Raw genomic sequence first — 22580 nt, 5'->3', positions numbered from 1 at the left:
ACTGGAAAGAGCCAAGCAAGTTTAGCAGGAATCCAGTAATTCATATCTAAACTATCCAGTGTTGTGGTCGGCCCCGAATCAGTGATCCATACCCACCATGGGCTCTTTGCTTTCATGTCTGTTAGTGTGTGCAGGCAGGTGACTTGCACTGCCCAGGCCTTCTGACTACTGTGGTACTTGTGGACATATTAGGGATTCCTGTAGCTTTCATTTATTACAGAGAGATGTTAGAAAACTGGAAACTCCCCATGGTGATTATTGGGCATTTGATGGTGAAAATAGTTGAGTACTACATATCTAAAGATCCTAACCACTTACTCTGAAACTTGGTTTATTCATCTGCACAGAAAAACACGAATCAACCCACCAAATATGGATGTAGTGAACTTTAAACATGTTACATAAATTGTATATCCTGATTTTTTTCAAAACTGTTTCTCTAGCAGTTGGGTAGGTGACTTGGATATCCGTGAAGATGAGTTAGGTTGAGACACAAAAAACCTAACTAAAGAGGTCACAGTTGGATTCTGTAACTGTAGAAACTGTAGATACATGGCTACCATTTTTCTCTTGAGGCATCACTTTTTTTTTTCTGAACCAAACACCCAATTGTCAGTCAATACATGTGGATTTGCTCACTGTACTACACCAGACAAGACAATATTAACATAATTCATATCTAAAATATGTCCTCGATGACTGCAGGATACTTACTGTCCGGTCTTTCATTATTCATCTGCAATATACAGAAAAGAGAACATTTTGAGAATCACATTAAGGTGAAATCTTTGGTTCACCCATTGGCAGGACATAATTGCACCAAAAATTCCCTAGCCCTCAGGTCAATGATTCTGTATTAGTACTTTATGTGACACTGGCCTAGAGAAACTCAGGATGTCTACTTGGTGACAAAAACTACTGTTTCCCTCTTTTTCTGCTTACAGGCCAAATCACGCAACCTTATGTGTTTGGATGCCACTGGCAGTTAGCTAAGTTTCGTCACAAGACTTCAGAGCAAACATATATTTCTTGATACTAATCCTTTTTATGAAGGACTCCAATAATTTGCGTCCATCTTCCTGTCTTATGATCCCAGCACCTGAATATCTGCATAACTAGGATTGGGATGCTTAATCCACATCCTCCTTTGATAAACAAATTCACCTAAACCATAGGCTCTATAGGCTGAAAAGGAGGAGAACAATACATAACCATTCAGGTCTAATCGAAGCTATCCCTCCTATCAACTTCTGGGTGAAATTTACATACTGTTATCTAAAACTGATCAGTATTGTCCAGAAGACAGTTCATGACCTACTGGAAGGTTGCTACTTAACATAGAAAGTATGAATGTTCTATCAAATCTCTAATCTGGTATAATCCTGATTCTTGCTCTTCCCAAATAAACTCTTTAATGTTCAAAATACATCTAAGCAAACTTATTTTTCAAGTGTGATAGCAAAAACATAAGGGACTCATTAAACCAACTTTTTCTCTTACATAAAGGGGAAAATGGTTTTACCTTCAGTAATAAGATATTCGGCCGCTTTGGAATCTCCCTTATGGAGCTTGTGGAAGCTGCTGGTCCAGGTGGATCTAGAGGGACAGAAAGTAACTGTCAGCTCACAATACCATTTACTCACTTAGGTATCTTTGATTGACCTGGATAAAAGTGTACAGGATCAGTACATATGATTAGACTTAGTTAGGCTACTATTGGACATCTTTCCAAATGGCAAATATAGACAAATATTACAAAAATAAAAAAAAAATAAAATATAATTTTGGCCTTGAGAATGGGGATCCAAAATAATGTGAGAGTCTATGTTTCAATGTGAAACTACTAAATACATGTTTCAAAAAATATTTATTCCTTTATTCATTTTTGGAGGAAGCACACCAGAAGACTGCCTTTGGTATCCAGTTCTCCATTTCCATCATGTAGGTTTCTGGGGTAAGAATCAGAATATCAAGCCCAGAGACAGGTACCTGCACCCCCTGAGCCATCTCATCCTGCCTACTAACATTCATCTCATGCTCAAACCACACATCACCATCAATTTCTGTGATCACTTTGAAGCCCAGAACTAACAATCTCTTCAGCATATCTCACAAGCACATCTCAGCCTCCATCAACTGATATATTCTGATTCTGCATTCATCATAAAGAACATAGAATTTTAGCCTTTCAACATACACATTTTACTGGGGAAGTGGGAGGCAGAGGGTGTAATTATATTGTTACATTCATTCTTTGACATACAACACATTTTATTGACTAGTTGAAAACAATATAAGCACTGTGTCTCATTTCTTCTTCCAGTCTTTTTTCATTTGATTATTTCATGCACTTTTGTATTTGTGAATATTGTGGCTTCCTTTTTAAAAATGGAAGTGATGAGAAACAATGAGTATCTGCATCCTGTTGGACATTCAAGTCCTTTAACAAGCTCTACATGAGAGTTGTTTCAAGGGTGATGGTCACCTAAAACCTGGGTAGATGTTCTGAGTACTTTGTTTCACTCTCCTAGTGTGTGCAGCTCACACTTCTTCCGGCCACAGTTGTGTTGCCAATGGGTAGTATTTAAAGATCTTCCCATCTGTAGTTGGATTTCTGTCAGGGATGAGGTTTAGTGTTCCAACTCTAAGCATCTGCGAACTGACGAGAACTGCTATATTGACTAGGATGAAATGTAACTATGATGTAGCAAAACTTTCCTGGATTAAGTGGCCATAAACTCTATGTCATGAAGTAGATAATGCCTAAGATTTTTACAGACTGAGACATTCTGATATGTACAGATGATAGACCTTCTTGTGTTGTGAATAAGGTAACATTTTAAAGAGTCATGAGAGTGGGCACCATGACTGCTTGTCTCTGATCTCCCACCTAAGAGACAACCTCTCCCTTTCTTGTCTCCTTTCCTTCCTCTCTCCTCTTGTTCTTCTATCCCCTATCTCCCTTTTCTCTTCTCCCTATGTTCTTCTCTCCCCTGTCTCCTCCTTCTCCTTTTCCTAGTCCTCCTTTTTCTCTACTCTCCTCTGATGCTCTTTCCTCTCCCTCCCCTTTCTCTCTTCCCTAATTTCCTCTCCACTCTTTTCTTTCCTTCTCCTCCTACATCTCTCCTCTCCTATGCCACTCTCTCTGACTCTCTTCTCTCTCTCTCCTTAGCCATTGTTCTATGACATACTATTGCTAGTCCTAAAGCCTGCATTTTACATTTCCCATCTCTACAGGTAAATATTTTAAAATGTTCATTTGTCCTATGTGTACGGTCAATGTCTATATCTAAAAACATACAGTATTATTCTCCAGAATAGTAGTCTTCCAGCTGCTTTACCATGGCAAATGTGCATCTGTTTAATGAGGTGAACCCCAGAATCCTAGATGGATTCGCATTGAATATTAAAATACCTAGTAGTATAGGTCCACTGAATACCCACAATCTTTTCACAAATATGAGCATCAGTGCATTTAGGCTCTGCTCAATTCGTAAAGATAGCCATAGGTCAAGCTTGTCAAAGCGCTGAAAGTATGTCAGGATAAATAAACCACACAACATAAAAACTGCAATGATAGTTATCACATCTTCCCAGGGATGTGGTTCTACATGCACAGAAGCACATTTACATCTGTATACTTTCTTTTTCATATATATATATATATATATATATATATATATATATATATATATATATATATATTTAAGACTGGTGGATACTAACACTAGTTAGTCCACCAGTCTTTATAATTCATCTGATTCTCTACTTTGTAAATTAAATGGTGATCAGTCATTCAGGACAAAACATTCTCTATTTGATGACACTTAACTCTGAAGCGATGTGGGTCAGAATGTTACCTCTACCTGATACCTGGAATTCAGGATAAACCATAGACAAAGCATATATTTCAGTTGTTCAAGAAAATCTAGGATGTACACATGTCTGTTAAGATCCACTTATATGTAAAAGACTCTCCTGCAACTTTAGTGAATAAAGTACACCTGGGGTCAGAAAATAGACAAGGAATTTGTGTAACCAATGAAGACAGGCACACATTGAAGTATGAGGTTTATCATAATATCCCCACTACTGTGGAGCCACACTCCCATTTTCTGAGATTAATAATTTCAATACAGTTGTGTGTAGTGGGGATTCATTACAGTGCCAGTACTCAGGAGATACAGAGGTAGACATATCTCTGTGAGTTTGAAGCAAGCCTGGTCTACAAAGCGAGGTCAGAACAGCCAAGCTTACACAGAGAAATCCTGTCTCAAAAAAACAGATAATAATAACATATTAAGAATAATTTCAAAACAGATAACCTTAGTAATGTATGAAAAGTCTTGTAGTATTTATGTAGAGTGATGTCTCTTCAGGATAAGCTTGAGGAAGGGAATATGAATTTGTTCATATATATATAATTATACACACATACATAAACACACATATATACAAACACACATTAAATACTGAGGTAGAAATACTTCATAGAGAACTAAAATACAACAGATAATAAAACATAATTCTAATAATAATTTATAAATATTTAAAGAAGACATTTTAAGAAATATTAAGCAGTCTAGGTGAAGGAGAAGCACTCAAAGGCTCATAATATCATTACTTGGCTCTCACGACCTTTCCCCATTATACTCTAATTCCAACACTGTTAATACTCTGTAATTTACAAACGTGTACTCAGAGAAAAATCTTAAAGTATACAAACATTCAAGGCTAGGCCACAAACATATCTAAGCATTTGTCATCTGTGTGTCAAGAACTTTCATAGTGAAGTTATAATCCACACAATAAAAATATCATCCGGAAGCTTCAATCTAGCCAAGTCTACTCATACATAGTCAAAACTACATCTGGATTCTTTTGCCAGTGTAAATGCCAGTGTTCTTTATTTAAGAGCAATCAATAACATTGTCTTCCTCTGTGGCCTTTCAAAGCTCTGCCTGCCAGGGGAGGTGATCAAAGAATCAAAGAGCAGGACATGATTTGATGCCATAGACCGACCCTGCTCTCCATACTAGGGCACCCACTTAGAGACTGAGTCCATTGATAGGTGAGGTCCTCCTCCCCTTCCATCTGACCCTAGCTTATCAGGTCTCATCAGGACAGTCTGCAGTGTCCTCCTCTGAGGCCTATCGTGGCTCCTGCTCCCTCGCTGGTGGGGGTGGGGGTGGGGTTCAGTACTGAGATCAAGTAAGAGACAGTCCCTGTTTCCCTTATTAGGGTACCCACTTGGATACTGAGTTACCATGGGCTACGTCTGAGCAGAGGTTCTAGGTTTTATCTATCCATGGTCCTTGGCTGGGAAATCAGTCTCAGAAAAGACCCCTGCGCCCAGATATATTTGGTCCTTGTGGAGCTCCTGGGCTCTTCAGCTCTTACTACCTCCCCCGTCATTCATATGATTCTCTGATCTTTGCCCAAGGTTGGATTACGAATCTCAGCATCTGCTCTGAGACACTGCTAGGTAGAGTCTTTCAGAGGCCGTCTATGGTAGGTTCCCGTCCTGTATCTTTGTCTCCTACTTCCAATGTCCATCCCATTTGTCTTTCTAAGTGAGGATTGATCATCTTACCCAGAGTCCTCCCTTCTTCTTTAGCAAAAATAAAATATAGTGAAGCCACAGAGAGGAGAGAGATTCCTTGCATTAAAATCTCATGTTCCAATAAAACATGAGACAGTTCAACATGTCAAGGGTGAAACATTCAAGTTGTGGTAGCACAGAGGACAGACACATCCTATGTCCAGATGGAAGCCTGGAGAGCTGACCTCAGAAGCCCATATCCTTTAAATTGAGGAGTACTGGAAATAATTTGGGAGAACTTTTGAACCCAGCGTTTGCATCTTGGAGGCTAGACAAAGTTGCCTTTAAAAGCATCGAGGATTGGGGCAATGGTGGACCCTTTCTCACCCATTAAGTCAAAGGGTCCAAGATAGATGTCAGCCTCTAGCCTCCCTTGACTCAACCACCTAGCATGCCAGTCCACCCTCAGGTGCACAGACTGCTTAAAAGCTAACGACATGCATTAGGACTTTACTTGTTAGGGAATTGCTGGTGTTGAAGAAAGAAAGGCCAGACTAGAGAAATATGCTACCTATAGGAAGTCTAACGTGTGGATGTCCTATAAAGTGGACTAAATGGTTAAGAGAGGGCCAAGAAGGCTCATCTACAAAAGTCCCAAGAGACCATGGAGATGAGATATACTTATGCATCATCAGTACCACAGCAGAAGACCCTTGTTTAAAAGAGAATAAAATCCCAAAGGGACCACAACAGTTTGTAGGCATTGTGATGCTTAATCTCAGTAGTAAAGTTGATAAGGTCCATATCTCCTGGGTATGCCTGTGGAGCATGGCAAGGTTAACTGAAGTAGCAACTGTAACACAGTTACTAGCAATGTTCCTGGGGCTAAGGTAAGAAAAAGGTGAGCTGAGCATAAGCACTTCTTTTCTTTACTTTGGTTGCTTTGAAATTCTGCCTCACTGCATTGAATTTCTGTACCTGTGGTTCTCAGCAGGCATGTATGCACTCCAAATCTCAGACTAGCGTGGTAAAATAAATACTCCTTTCTTTGGCACAGTTTGATCACATCATTTTATGACATGAACAGATAAAGTACCTATGACATAATTCCCAACAGCTACTAAACACAGTGACAGGCTTATCATTTCAGACCAGAAACGATCTTATCAAATTCAAACATTGTCTTCATTCTTGAGACTATTGACAGTCTCAAGGCCAGTCATAGGATGGTTTACATTCAATCTGTCCACATTACAGGTTTGTAGGAGAAAGTAACAGAGAGCATGGTTCACCTATTCCTGCCTGCACCAGGTGAAGTGACAATGACAAAGACAAGATTGATCTCACCTCCTTTCCTGTCTTGATCAACATTTTGAGAATCATATTAAGGTGAAATCTTTGGTTCACCCATTGGCAGGACATAATTGCACCAAAAATTCCCTAGCCCTCAGGTCAATGAGAATAAAAGGGAAATTTTAAATTAATTTTTTAACTTCAGTGGTTGAACATCACCTGATAAAATATGCAGATTAACATCATCTACATAATGAAATATTGCCAAGCTGGTCATTCTTTTGCCCCTTGTGTTGTACAGTCTGATCTACAACTACCAAATATAATTCAATGAAGTTATTGTATTTCCTCAGTAACTCTTATTTACCTTGTGGTGTTTCTTGTATTTCATTTTGTGTTTTTCCTATGGAAGAACCAGCCTGGGCTGGAGGTTCTCCAGTAATGTGTGGATCAGCATGCTTCTGATGGCAATTTTTAACGATACTGGATGCTGGGAATGCACAAATAACAGACAGTTATATCAGCTTCATGGCAGAACAACAGTGGAAATCATCAATGGCTGTGTGTTTATATATTTTATCTTGTCCATATTAGCATACAAGTTTCCCTTAATCAAACAATAGTACAGCAAAGTACTGAAAATATAGATGAACTGTGCAGAAGTGCTAATTTTGAGACACGTGATTCACTGCTGACAATATGTACTTAGTGTTCACACTCAAAAACATGGTCACTGACCATCAGCAACAGGAAAAACTCCTGGAGTATAAAGTATACCTAACTATTAAAGGTGTAATCCCATTGGGTGTGGTAATGCTTTCCTTTTATAATAGTTTTCTGTAGGCAGAGGAAGACTGAACTTTTTAAGTTGCAAGCCAGAAAGTTACATATGTAGATAGTTCCAATCAGAGCTGGGATACACAGTGAAACCATGTCTCTCAAAGAAACAAACAAACAAAACAAACAAAAAATGAAAGAAATCTTCCAGTATAAATCAATATCCAAGTGGTGACTGGAGTTCTAGTGAAAACTGTACATATGTGTGCTACTCTTTTACTGTACATAAGTTGTATTTCTCTTTCTATCCATGCTAATATTGTCAACCCCGTTAAAGCTTTTTACCAGATTTTACTGGAAAGAGCCAAGCAAGTTTAGCAGGAATCCAGTAATTCATATCTAAACTATCCAGTGTTGTGGTCGGCCCCGAATCAGTGATCCATACCCACCATGGGCTCTTTGCTTTCATGTCTGTTAGTGTGTGCAGGCAGGTGACTTGCACTGCCCAGGCCTTCTGACTACTGTGGTACTTGTGGACATATTAGGGATTCCTGTAGCTTTCATTTATTACAGAGAGATGTTAGAAAACTGGAAACTCCCCATGGTGATTATTGGGCATTTGATGGTGAAAATAGTTGAGTACTACATATCTAAAGATCCTAACCACTTACTCTGAAACTTGGTTTATTCATCTGCACAGAAAAACACGAATCAACCCACCAAATATGGATGTAGTGAACTTTAAACATGTTACATAAATTGTATATCCTGATTTTTTTCAAAACTGTTTCTCTAGCAGTTGGGTAGGTGACTTGGATATCCGTGAAGATGAGTTAGGTTGAGACACAAAAAACCTAACTAAAGAGGTCACAGTTGGATTCTGTAACTGTAGAAACTGTAGATACATGGCTACCATTTTTCTCTTGAGGCATCACTTTTTTTTTTCTGAACCAAACACCCAATTGTCAGTCAATACATGTGGATTTGCTCACTGTACTACACCAGACAAGACAATATTAACATAATTCATATCTAAAATATGTCCTCGATGACTGCAGGATACTTACTGTCCGGTCTTTCATTATTCATCTGCAATATACAGAAAAGAGAACATTTTGAGAATCACATTAAGGTGAAATCTTTGGTTCACCCATTGGCAGGACATAATTGCACCAAAAATTCCCTAGCCCTCAGGTCAATGATTCTGTATTAGTACTTTATGTGACACTGGCCTAGAGAAACTCAGGATGTCTACTTGGTGACAAAAACTACTGTTTCCCTCTTTTTCTGCTTACAGGCCAAATCACGCAACCTTATGTGTTTGGATGCCACTGGCAGTTAGCTAAGTTTCGTCACAAGACTTCAGAGCAAACATATATTTCTTGATACTAATCCTTTTTATGAAGGACTCCAATAATTTGCGACCATCTTCCTGTCTTATGATCCCAGCACCTGAATATCTGCATAACTAGGATTGGGATGCTTAATCCACATCCTCCTTTGATAAACAAATTCACCTAAACCATAGGCTCTATAGGCTGAAAAGGAGGAGAACAATACATAACCATTCAGGTCTAATCGAAGCTATCCCTCCTATCAACTTCTGGGTGAAATTTACATACTGTTATCTAAAACTGATCAGTATTGTCCAGAAAACAGTTCATGACCTACTGGAAGGTTGCTACTTAACATAGAAAGTATGAATGTTCTATCAAATCTCTAATCTGGTATAATCCTGATTCTTGCTCTTCCCAAATAAACTCTTTAATGTTCAAAATACATCCAATCAAATTTATTTTTCAAGTGTGATAGCAAAAACATAAGGGACTCATTAAACTAACTTTTTCTCTTACATAAAGGGGGAAAATAGTTTTACCTTCATTAATAAGATATTCGGCCGCTTTGGAATCTCCCTTATGGAGCTTGTGGAAGCTGCTGGTCCAGGTGTAACTAGAGGGACAGAAAGTAACTATCAGTTCACAGTACCATTTATTCATTTAATTATCTTTGATTGACCTGGATAAAAGTGTACAGGATCAGTACATGTGATTAGACTTAGTTAGGCTACTATTGGACATCTTTCCAGATGGCAAATATAGGCAAATATTACAAAAATAAAAAACATAATTTTGGCCTTGAGAATGGGGATCCAAAACAATGTGAGAGTCTATGTTTCAATGTGAAACTACTAAATACATGTTTCAAAAAAGATGTTTATTCCTTTATTAAGTTTTGGAGGGAGCACACCATAAGACTGCCTTTGGTATCCAGTTCTCCATTTCCATCATGTAGGGTTCTGGTGTTAGAATCAGAATATCAGACCCAGAGACAAACACCTGCACCACCTGATCCATCTAATCCTGCCTACTAACATTCATCTCATGCTCAAACCACACATCACCATCAATTCCTCTGATCACACTGCAGCCAGAACTAACAATCTCTTCAGCATATCTCACAAGCACATCTCAGCCTCCATCTACTGATACATTCTGATTCTGCATTCATCACAAAGAACATAGAATTTTAGCCATTCAAAGTATACATTTTACTGGGGAAGTGGGAAGCAGATGATATAACTATATTGATACATTCATTCTTTGACATACAACACATTTTATTGACTAGTGGAAAACAATGTAAGCACTGTGTCTCATTTCTTCTTCCACTCTTTTTTTCACTATTCTATGCACTTTTTTATTTGTGCGTATTGTGGCTTCCAGGTTAAAAATGGCAGTGATTGGAAAGAATGAGTATCTGGATCCTGTTGGACATTCAAGTCCTTTAACAAGCTCTATATGAGAGTTGCTTCAAGGCTGATGAAGCACCTAAAACCTGGGTAGATATTCTGAGCATTTTTGTGTCACTCTCCCAGTGTGTGCAGCTCACTCTTCTGAAGGCCACATTTGTGTTGCCAATGGGCAGTAATTAAAGATCTTCCACATCTTTAGTTGGATTTTGGTCAGGGGTGAGGTTTAGTGTCCCAACTCTAAGCATCTGTGAACTGACAAGAAGTGCTGGTACTTCTTTTGTCTAGGAAGAAACGTGACTATGATGCAGCAAATCTGTCCTAAACTCCATGTCATGAAATCGATAATGCCTAGGACTTTTACAGACTGAGACGTCCTGACATGTACAGATAATAGACATTCTTGTGTTGTGAATAAGAATACATTTTACAGAATCAGGAGAGTGGGCAACATGTCTGCTTCCCTCTGCACTCTTATCCCTGAGTGCACAGTATCTCTCTCTCCTGTCTCCTCCTCCTTCCTCTCTCTTCTCTCTCCCTTTTCTCTCCTCCCTATGTTCTTCCTCCCTCCCCGTCTCCTCCCCTCCTTCTCCTTCTCCTCCTTTTTCTCTAACTCTTCTGACCCTCTTTCTTCTCTCTCCCCTTTCTTACCTCCCTAATTTCCTCTCCCCTCTCTCTCTCCTTCTCATTCTCCTACTCCTTCTCTCCTCTCCTATGCCTCTCTTGCTGACACTCTCCACTCTCTCTCCACAGCTGTTGTTCTATGACATGACTGCTAGACCTAAAGCCTACATTTTACATTTCCCATCTCTATTGAAAAGAAATATAGATTTTAAAATGTTGTTTTATCCTATGTGAACAGTCAATGTCCCTATGTAAAAATATCCAGAATTATTATCCAGAATAATACTGTTCTAGCTGCTTTACCATGGCCAATGTGCATCTGTTTAATGAGAGGAACCTCAGGATCCTAGATGGATTAACATTGAATATTAAAATACCTACTATTATAGAGCTACTGAAAACCTATCATCCTATCAAATATATGAGCATCTCTGCATTTTGGCACTGTTCAATTTGTGAAGCCAGCCATAGTTCAAGCTTGTGAAAACTCTGAAAGAGTGTCAGGATAAATAAACCACACAACATAAAAACTGCAATGAGAATTATCACATCTTCCCAGGGCTGTGGTTCTACATGCACAGAAGTAAATTTACCTCTGTATACTTTCATTTTGTTCACCATACATGTGTGCTGTATATGCACTGATCACTGTAAACAGATACTAACTCTAGTTAGTCCACTAGTCTTTATAATTCATCTGATTCTCTACTTTGTAAATTAAATGGTGATCAGTCATTCAGGACAAAACATTCTCTATTTGATGACACTTAACTCTGAAGGGATGTGGGTCAGAATGTTACCTCTACCTGATACCTGGAATTCAGGATAAACCACAGACAAAGCATATATTTCAGTTGTTCAAGAAAATCTAGGATGTACACATGTCTATTAAGTTCCACGTATATGTAAAAGACTCTCCTGCAACTTTAGTGAATAAAGTACACCTGGGGTCAGAAAATAGACAAGGAATGTGTGTTACCAATGAAGACAGGCACACATTGAAGTATGAGGTTTATCATAATATCCCCACTACTGTGGAGCCACACTCCCATTTTCTGAGATTAATAATTTCAATACAGTTTTGTGTAGTGTGGATTCATTATAGTGCCAGCACTCAGGAGATACAGAGGTAGACATGTCTCTGTGAGTTTGAAGCAAGCCTGGTCTACAAAGTGAGGTCAGAACAGCCAAGCTTACACAGAGAAATCCTGTCTCAAAAAACCAGGTAATAATAACATATAAAGAATAATGTCAATACAGATAACCTTAGTAATGTATGAAAAATCTTGTAGTATTTATGTAGAGTGATGTCTCTTCAGGATAAGCTTGAGGAAGGGAATATGAATTTGTTCATAATATATTATTATACACACATATACAAACACATTAAATACTGAGGTAGAAACGCTTCATAGAGACTAAAATACAACAGATAATAAAACATAATTCTAATAATAATTTATAAATATTTAAAGAAGACATTTTGAGAAATATTAAGCAGTCTAGGTGAAGGAGAAGTACTCAAAGGCTCATAATATCATATCTCGGCTCTGACAACCTTTCCCCATTATACTCTAATTCCAACACTGTTAACACTCTGTAATTTACAAACGTGTACTCAGAGAAAAATCTTAAAGTATACAAGCATTCAAGGCTAGGCCACAAATATATCTAAGCACGTGTCATCCGTGTGTCAAGAACTTTCATAGTGAAGTCATAATCCACACAATAATGATAACACCTGAAATCTTCAATCTAGCCAAGTCTACCCATACATAGTAAAGACTACTTCTGGTTTCTTTTGCCAGTGTAAATGTCAATGTTCTTTACCTAAGAGCGATCAAGTATATTGTCTTTCTTTGTGGCCTGTCAAAACTCTGCCTCCCAGGGGGAGGTGATCAAAGAGCAGGACATGAGTTTATGCCATAGACAGACCCTGCTCTCCTTACTAGGGCACCCACTTAGAGACTGATTTCCACTGATAGGGCAGGTCCTCCTCCCCTTCCATCTGACCCTAGCTTATCAGGTCTCATCAGGACTGGCTGCAGTGTCCTCCTCTGAGGGCCTGCTCTCTCGGGTGGGTGGGGTAGTTTCAACTACTGAGATCATGTCAGAGATAGACCCTGTTTCCCTTATTAGGGTACCCACTTGGATACTGTGTTGCCATGGGCTACATTTGAGCAGAGGTTCTAGGTTTTATCTATTCATGGTCCTTGGCTGGGAAATCAGTCTCAGAAAAGACCCCTGTGCCCAGATATATTTGGTCCTTGTGGAGCTCCTGAGCTCTTCAGCTCTTACTACCTCCCCCTTCTTTCATATGATTCTCTGATCTTTGCCCAAGGTTGGATTACCAATCTCAGCATCTACTCTGATACACTGCTAGGTAGAGTCTTTCAGAGGCCCTCTATGGTAGGTTCCTGTCCTGTTTCTTTGTCTCCTACTTCCAATGTCCATCCCATTTGTCTTTCTAAGTGAGGATTGATCATCTTACCCAGAGTCCTCCCTTCTTCTTTAGCAAAAATATATATATATAGTGAAGCCACAGAGAGAAGAGAGATTCCTTGCATTAAAATCTCATGTTCCAATAAAACATGAGACAGTTCAAACCATGTCAAGGGTGAAACATTCAAGTTGTGGTAGCACAGAGGACAGACACATCCTATGGCCAGATGGAAGCCTGGAGAGCTGGCCTCAGAAGCCTATATCATTTATCCTGAGAGTACTGACAGTAATGTAGGAGACCTCTCTAACCCAGCCTTTGCATCCTGGAGGCTAGACAAAGTTGCCTTTAACAGCATTGAGGATTGGGGCAATGGTAGACCCTTTCTCACCCATTAAGTCAAAGGGTCCAAGATAGATGTCAGCCTCTAGCCTCCCTTGACTCAACCACCTAGCATGCCAGTCCACCCTCAGGTGCATAAACTGCTTAAAAGCTAAAGGCCTTTAGCATTAGGCCTTTACTTGTTAAGAGAATCGCTGGTGTTAAAGAAAGGCCAGACTAAAGAAATATTCTACCTATCAGAAGTCTAACCTGTGGATGTCCTATAAAGTGGACTAAATGGTTAAGAGAGGGCCAAGAAGGCTCATCTACAAAAGTCCCAAGAGACCAAGAAACGAGATCTACTTATGCATCATCAGGACCACAGCAGAAGACTCTTGTTTACAAGAGAATAAAACCTCAAATGGACCACAACAATTTACAGGCATTGTGATACTTAATCTCAGTAGTAAATTTGATAAGGTCCGTATCTCCTGGGTATGCCTGTGGAGCATGGCAAGGTTAACTGAAATAGCAACTGTAACACTGTTACTAGCAATGTTCCTGGGGCTAAGGTAAGAAAAAAGTGAGCAGAGCATAAGCACTTCTTTTCTTTACTCTTGTTGCCTTGAAATTCTGCCTCACTGCATTGAATTTCTGTACCTGTGGTTCTCAGCAGGCATGGATGCACTCCAAAGCTCAGACTAGTGTGGTAAAATAAATACTCCTTTCTTTGGTACAATTTGATCACATCATTTTATGACAGGAATTGAGAAAATACCTATGGCATAATTAGCGACAGCTACTAAACACATGACAGGCTTATCATTTCAGACCAGAAATGATGTTATCTAATTCAAACTTTGTCTTCATTCTTGAGACTATTGACAGTCTCAAGGCCAGTCATAGGATTGTTTACATTCAATCTGTACACATTACAGGTTTGTAGGAGAAAGTAACAGAGAGCATGGTTCACCTATTCCTGCCTGTACCAGGTGAAGTGACAATGACAAAGACAAGGTTGACCTCACCTCCTTTCCTGTCTTGATCATTATTCAAGGAGAAGAAAAGGGAAATATTAAATTCATTTTTTTCAATTCTGTGGCTGAACTTCAGTTGATACTATATGCAGATTACCATCTACATGGTGAAATACTGCCAAGCTGGTCATCCTTTTCCCCCTGTGTTGTACAGTCTGATCTACAAGTACCAAATATAATTCAATGAAGTTATTGTATTTCCAAGGTAACTTTTATTTTACCTTGTGGTGTTTCTTGTATTTCATTTTGTATTGTTCGGATGGAAATACAAGATTGGGCTTGAGGTTCTTCAGTAATGCGTGGATCAGCATGCTTCTGATGGCAATTTCTAATCATACTGGATGCTGGGAATGCATTAATAACAGGGACAGTTATGTCAGCTTCATGGCAGAAAAACAGAGGAAATCATCGATGGTTGTGAGTTTGTACATTTTATGTTGTCCATATTAGCATACTAGTTACCCTTAATTAAACCATAGGGTACCAAAGAACAGAAACTGTAGATGAACTATGGAGGAATGCTAATTTTCAGACACGTGAATCACTGCTGACAATATGTATTTACTTAGTGTTCACACTCAAAAACATGGTCACTGACCATCAGCAACAGGAAAAACTCCTAGAGCATAAAGTGTACCTAACTATTAAAGATGTGTTCCCTCTGGGTGTGTTAATGCTCTCCTTTTATAACAGTATTCTGTAGGCAGAGGAAGATTGAACTTTTTAAGTTGTAAGCCAGAAAGATACATATGTAGATAGTTCCAATCAGAGCTGGGATACACAGTGAAACCATGTCTCTCAAAGAAACAAACAAACAAAAAAACAAACAAAAAAGAGAGAAAGAAATCATCCAGCATAGATCAATTTCCAAGTGGTGACTGGAGTTCTAGTGAAAACTGTACATAAGTTGTGCTACTCTTTCACTGTACATTACTTGTATTTCTCTTTCTGTCCATGCTAATATTGTGAACCGCTTAAAGCTTTTTACCAGATTTTACTGGAAGGAGCCAACCAAGTTTAACAGGAATCCAGTCATTCATATCTGACCTATCTCAGTGTTGTGGATGGCCCAGAATCAGTGATCCACACCCAACATGGGCTCTTTGCTTTCAAGTCTGTTAGTGTGTGCAGGCAGGTGACTTGCACTGCCCAGGCCTTCTGACTACTATGGTACTTGTGGACATATTAGGGATTCCTGTAGCTTTCATTTATTACAGACAGATGTTAGAAAACTGGAAAGTCCCCATGGTGATTGTTGTGCATTTGATGGTGAAAATAGTTGTTGTACTACATATCTAAAGATCCTAACCACTTACTCTAAAACTTGGTTTATTCATCTACACAGAAAAAAACAAATCAACCCACCAAATATGGATGTGGTGAACTTTAAAATGTTTCATAAATTCTCCATCTTGATTTTTTTCAAAACTGTTTCTCTAGCAATTGGGTAGGGTGACTAAGATATCTGTGAAGATGAGTTAGGTTGAGACATAACCTAGTGCACAAAAACCCAACCTAAAGAGGTCACAGTTGGACGCTGTAACTGTAGAAACTGTAGATACATGGCTACCATTTCTCTCTTGAGGCATCACTATTTTTTTAAACCAAATACCCAATTGTCAGTCAATGTGGATTTGCTCACTCTTCTACAACAGACAAGACAGTATTAACATAATTCATATCTAAAATATGTCCTCGATGACTCCAGGATACATACTGGCCAGTCTTGCATTATTCATCTGCAATATACAGAAAAGAGAACATTTTGAGAATCACATTAAGGTGAAATCTTTGGTTCACCCATTGGCAGGGCAAAATTGCACCAAAAATTGCCAAGCCCTCAGGTGAATGATTCTGTATCAGTACTTTATGTGACACTGGCCTAGAGAAACTCAGGATGTCTACTTGGTGACAAAAACTACTGTTTCCCTCTTTTTCTGCTTAAAGGCCAAATAAGGCAACCTTATGTGTTTGGCCGCCACTGGCAGTTAGCTAAGTTTCATCACAAGACTTCAGAGCAAACATTTTTTGATACTAATCCCTTTTATGAAGGACTCCAATAATTTGCGTCCATCTTCCTGTCTTATATTCGCAGCACCTGAATATCTGCATTACTGGGACTGTGATGCTTACACCACATCCTCCTTTGGTAAACAAATTCAACCTAAGCCATAGGCTCTAGAGGCAGAAAACATTAGATAAACATTCAAGTCTAATGGAAGCTATCCCTCCTATCAACTTCTGGGTGAAATTTATATACTGTTATCTAATGTAGAACACTATTGTCCAGAAGACAGTTCATGACCTACTGAAAGGTTACTACCTAACATAGCAAGTATGAATATTCTATCAAATCTCTAATCTGGTATAAGCCTGGTTCTTGCTCTTCCCAAATAAACTCTGTAATGTTCAAAATACATCTAAGCAAATTTATTTTTCAAGTGTGAAAGCAAAAACATAAGGGACTCATTAAACTAACTTTTTCTCTTACATGAAGGGGGAAAAATAGTTTTACCTTCCGTAAGAAGTAGTTCGGACGTTTTGGAATCTCCCTTATGGGGCGTGTGGAAGCTGCTGGTCCAGGTGGATCTAGAGGGACAGAAAGTAACTGTCAGCTCACAGTACCATTTATTCACTTAAGCATCTTTGCTTGACTTGGATAAGAGTGTACAGGGTCAGTACATGTGATTAGACTTAGTTAGGCTACTATTGGATATCTTTCCAGATGGCAAATATAGACAAATATTACAAAAATAAAAAACATAATTTTGGTCTCGAGAATGGGGATCCAAAACAATGTGAGAGTCTATGTTTCAATGTGAAACTACTAAATACATGTTTCAAAAAAGATGTTTATTCCTTTATTAAGTTTTGGAGGGAGCACACCAGAAGGCTGCCTTTGATATCCAGTTCTCCATTTCCATCATGTAGGGTTCTGGGGTTAGAATCAGAATATCAGGTCCAGACACAAGCACCTGCACCCCCTGAGCCATCTCATCCTGCCTACTAACATTCATCTCATGCTCAAACCACACATCACTATCAATTCCTCTGATCACACTGCAGCCAGAACTAACAATCTCTTCAGCATATCTCACAAGCACATCTCAGCCTCCATCAACTGATATATTCTGATTCTGCATTCATCATAAAGAACAGAATTTTAGCCTTTCAACATATACATTTTACTGGGGAAGTGGGAGGCAGATAGTATAACTATATTGATACAATCATTCTTTGACATACAACACATTTTATTGACTAGTGGAAAACAATATAAGCACTGTGTCTCATTTCTTCTTCCAGTCTTTTTTTCATTATTCAATGCACTTTTGTATTTGTGCATACTGTGGCTTCCTTGTCAAACATTGCAGTGATTGGAAAGAATGAGTATCTGGATCCTGTTGAACATTCAAGTCATTTAACAAGCTCTACATGAGAGTCGCTTCAAGGGTGATGGAGCACCTAAAACCTGGGTAGATATTCTGAGTACTTTTGTGTCACTCTCCCAGTGTGTGCAGCTCACACTTCTGATGGCCACATTTGTGTTTCCAATGGGCAGTAATTAAAGATCTTCCGGTCTATAATTGGATTTTGGTCAGGGGTGAGGTTTAGTGTCTATTCTAAACATCTGTGAACTGACGAGAAGTGCTGGTACTTCCTTATAATAACTAGGATGAAAGGTGATTATGATGTAGCAAATCTGTCCTGGACTAAAGTGGCCATAAACTCTATGTCATGAAGTAGATAATGCCTAGGACTTTTATAAACTGAGACGTCCTGATCTGTACAGGTGATAGATGTTCTTGTGTTGTGAATAAGATAACATTTTACAGAGTCAAGAGAGTGGGCAACATGACTGCTTCCCTCTGAGCTCTTCCACCTGAGTGCACAGTCTCTCCTCTCTCTCTCTCTCTCTCTCTCTCTCCTGTCTCCTCCTCCTTCCTCTCTCTTCTCTCTCCCTTTTCTCTCCTCCCTATGTTCTTCTCCCCCATCTCCTCCTCTCCTTCTCCTCCTCCTTCTTTTTCTCTACTCTTCTGACCCTCTTTCTTCTCTCTCCCCTTTCTTGCCTCCCTAATTTCCTCTCCCCTCTCTCTCTCCTTCTTCTTCTCCTACTCCTTCTCTCCTCTCCTATGCCTCTCTTGCTGACACTCTCCACTCTCTCCCTGCAGCCATTGTTCTGACATAGGACTCCTAGACCTAAAGCCTACATTTTACATTCCCATCTCTATTGAAAAGAAATAGATTTTAAAATGTTGTTTTGTCCTATGTGAACAGTCAATGTCCACATGTAAAAATATCCAGTATTATTGCCCAGAATAATACTGTTCTAGCTGCTTTACCATGGCCAATGTGCATCTGTTTAATGAGAAGAACCTCAGGATCCTTGATGGATTAACATTGAATATTAAAATACCTACTATTATAGAGCTACTGAAAACCTATCATCCTTTCAAATATATGAGCATCTCTGCATTTTGGCACTGTTCAATTTGTGAAGCCAGCCATAGTTCAAGCTTGTGAAAACTCTGAAAGAATGTCAGGATAAATAAACCCCACAACATAAAATCTGCAATGAGAATTATCACATCTTCCCAGGGCTGTGGTTCTACATGCACAGAAGCACATTTACATCTGTATACTTTCTTTTTCATATATATATATATATATATATATATATATATATATATATATATATATATATATATATTTTAAAGACTGGTGGATACTAACACTAGTTAGTCCACCAGTCTTTATAATTCATCTGATTCTCTACTTTGTAAATTAAATGGTGATCAGTCATTCAGGACAAAACATTCTCTATTTGATGACACTTAACTCTGAAGGGATGTGGGTCAGAATGTTACCTCTACCTGATACCTGGAATTCAGGATAAACCACAGACAAAGCATATATTTCAGTTGTTCAAGAAAATCTAGGATGTACACATGTCTATTAAGTTCCACGTATATGTAAAAGACTCTCCTGCAACTTTAGTGAATAAAGTACACCTGGGGTCAGAAAATAGACAAGGAATGTGTGTTACCAATGAAGACAGGCACACATTGAAGTATGAGGTTTATCATAATATCCCCACTACTGTGGAGCCACACTCCCATTTTCTGAGATTAATAATTTCAATATAGTTTTGTGTAGTGTGGATTCATTATAGTGCCAGCACTCAGGAGATACAGAGGTAGACATATCTCTGTGAGTTTGAAGCAAGCCTGGTCTACAAAGCGAGGTCAGAACAGCCAAGCTTACACAGAGAAATCCTGTCTCGAAAAACCAGATAATAATAACATATTAAGAATAATGTCAATACAGATAACCTTAGTAATGTATGAAAAGTCTTATAGTATTTATGTAGAGTGATGTCTCTTCAGGATAAGCTTGAGGAAGGGAATATGAATTTGTTCATAATATATATTATACACACATACATAAACACACATATATACAAACACATTAAATACTGAGGTAGAAACGCTTCATAGAGACTAAAATACAACAGATAATAAAACATAATTCTAATAATAATTTATAAATATTTAAAGAAGACATTTTGAGAAATATTAAGCAGTCTAGGTGAAGGAGAAGTACTCAAAGGCTCATAATATCATATCTCGGCTCTGACAACCTTTCCCCATTATACTCTAATTCCAACACTGTTAACACTCTGTAATTTACAAACGTGTACTCAGAGAAAAATCTTAAAGTATACAAGCATTCAAGGCTAGGCCACAAATATATCTAAGCACGTGTCATCCGTGTGTCAAGAACTTTCATAGTGAAGTCATAATCCACACAATAATGATAACACCTGAAATCTTCAATCTAGCCAAGTCTACCCATACATAGTAAAGACTACTTCTGGTTTCTTTTGCCAGTGTAAATGTCAATGTTCTTTACCTAAGAGCGATCAAGTATATTGTCTTTCTTTGTGGCCTGTCAAAACTCTGCCTCCCAGGGGGAGGTGATCAAAGAGCAGGACATGAGTTTATGCCATAGACAGACCCTGCTCTCCTTACTAGGGCACCCACTTAGAGACTGATTTCCACTGATAGGGCAGGTCCTCCTCCCCTTCCATCTGACCCTAGCTTATCAGGTCTCATCAGGACTGGCTGCAGTGTCCTCCTCTGAGGGCCTGCTCTCTCGGGTGGGTGGGGTAGTTTCAGCTACTGAGATCATGTCAGAGATAGTCCCTGTTTCCCTTATTAGGGTACCCACTTGGATACTGTGTTGCCATGGGCTACATTTGAGCAGAGGTTCTAGGTTTTATCTATTCATGGTCCTTGGCTGGGAAATCAGTCTCAGAAAAGACCCCTGTGCCCAGATATATTTGGTCCTTGTGGAGCTCCTGGGCTCTTCAGCTCTTACTACCTCCCCTTCTTTCATATGATTCTCTGATCTTTGCCCAAGGTTGGATTACCAATCTCAGCATCTACTCTGATACACTGCTAGGTAGAGTCTTTCAGAGGCCCTCTATGGTAGGTTCCTGTCCTGTTTCTTTGTCTCCTACTTCCAATGTCCATCCCATTTGTCTTTCTAAGTGAGGATTGATCATCTTACCCAGAGTCCTCCCTTCTTCTTTAGCAAAAAAAATATATATATATATAGTGAAGCCACAGAGAGAAGAGAGATTCCTTGCATTAAAATCTCATGTTCCAATAAAACATGAGACAGTTCAAACCATGTCAAGGGTGAAACACTCAAGTTGTGGTAGCACAGAGGACAGACACATCCTATGGCCAGATGGAAGCCTGGAGAGCTGACCTCAGAAGCCTATATCATTTATCCTGAGAGTACTGACAGTAATGTAGGAGACCTCTCTAACCCAGCCTTTGCATCCTGGAGGCTAGACAAAGGTGCCTTTAAAAGCATCGAGGATTGCGGCAATGGTAGACCCTTTCTCACCCATTAAGTCAGAGTCCAAGATAGATGTCAGCCTCTAGCCTCCCTTGACTCAACCACCTAGCATGCCAGTCCACCCTCAGGTGCATAGACTGCTTAAAAGCTAAAGGCCTTTAGCATTAGGCCTTTACTTGTTAGAGAATCGCTGGTGTTAAAGGCCAGACTAAAGAAATATTCTACCTATTGGAAGTCTAACCTGTGGATGTCCTATAAAGTGGACTAAATGGATAAGAGAGGGCCAAGAAGGCTCATCTACAAAAGTTCCAAGAGACCATGGAGACGAGATCTACTTATGCATCATCAGAACCACCGTGGAAGACTCTTGTTTAAAAGAGAATAAAACCCCAAATGGACCACAACAGTTTGTAGGCATTATGATGCTTAATCTCAGTAGTAAAGTTGATAAGGTCCATATCTCCTGGGTATGCCTGTGGAGCATGGCAAGGTTAACTGAAGTAGCAACTGTAACACTGTTACTAGCAATGTTCCTGGGGCTAAGGTAAGAAAAAGGTGAACTGAGCATAAGCAATTCTTTTCTTTACTTTTGTTGCCTTGAAATTCTGCCTCACTTCATTGAATTTCTATACCTGTGGTTCTCAGCAGGCATGTATGCAGTCCATGCTCAGACTAGTGTGGTAAAACTAAAACTCCTTTCTTTGGCATAGTTTGATCACAGTATTTTACCACAGGAACTGGGAAAGTAACTTTGGCAGAATTCCCAGAGAGAACTACTAAGCACAGTGACAGGTTTGGGAATTTGGTAATGACAAAGGCTGAAAAGTATCCAGTATTAAAAGACTGCTTTCAAATGACCGAGTCAGAAGCAAAGAATACTTAAATCCAACCTGGCTTGCCTTGAAGCCTTTGAAAGAGGAAAACCAC

The 22580-nt window shown here is 39.1% G+C and overlaps 1 protein-coding gene across 1 annotated transcript in view; it reads right to left on the bottom strand.

Moving 5' to 3' along the window:
* Positions 1–22580, bottom strand: part of LOC110541603 (uncharacterized) — a 163275-nt gene that overhangs the window by 96031 nt on the left and 44664 nt on the right. The window contains exons 6-13 of the mRNA XM_060385546.1: positions 17299–17372; positions 16501–16522; positions 15005–15127; positions 9489–9562; positions 8680–8701; positions 7203–7325; positions 1523–1596; positions 715–736 (exon numbers count right to left, since the gene is read on the bottom strand). Of these exons, the coding sequence (XP_060241529.1) occupies positions 715–736; positions 1523–1596; positions 7203–7325; positions 8680–8701; positions 9489–9562; positions 15005–15127; positions 16501–16522; positions 17299–17372 (534 nt within the window). The remainder of the gene's footprint in view (positions 1–714; positions 737–1522; positions 1597–7202; positions 7326–8679; positions 8702–9488; positions 9563–15004; positions 15128–16500; positions 16523–17298; positions 17373–22580) is intronic.

The sequence above is a fragment of the Meriones unguiculatus genome, chromosome 6, assembly GCF_030254825.1.
Source record: "Meriones unguiculatus strain TT.TT164.6M chromosome 6, Bangor_MerUng_6.1, whole genome shotgun sequence".
Lineage (NCBI taxonomy): Eukaryota > Metazoa > Chordata > Mammalia > Rodentia > Muridae > Meriones > Meriones unguiculatus.
Note: the sequence above shows the minus strand (reverse complement) of the source record. Positions and strands in the feature narration are given on the sequence as shown.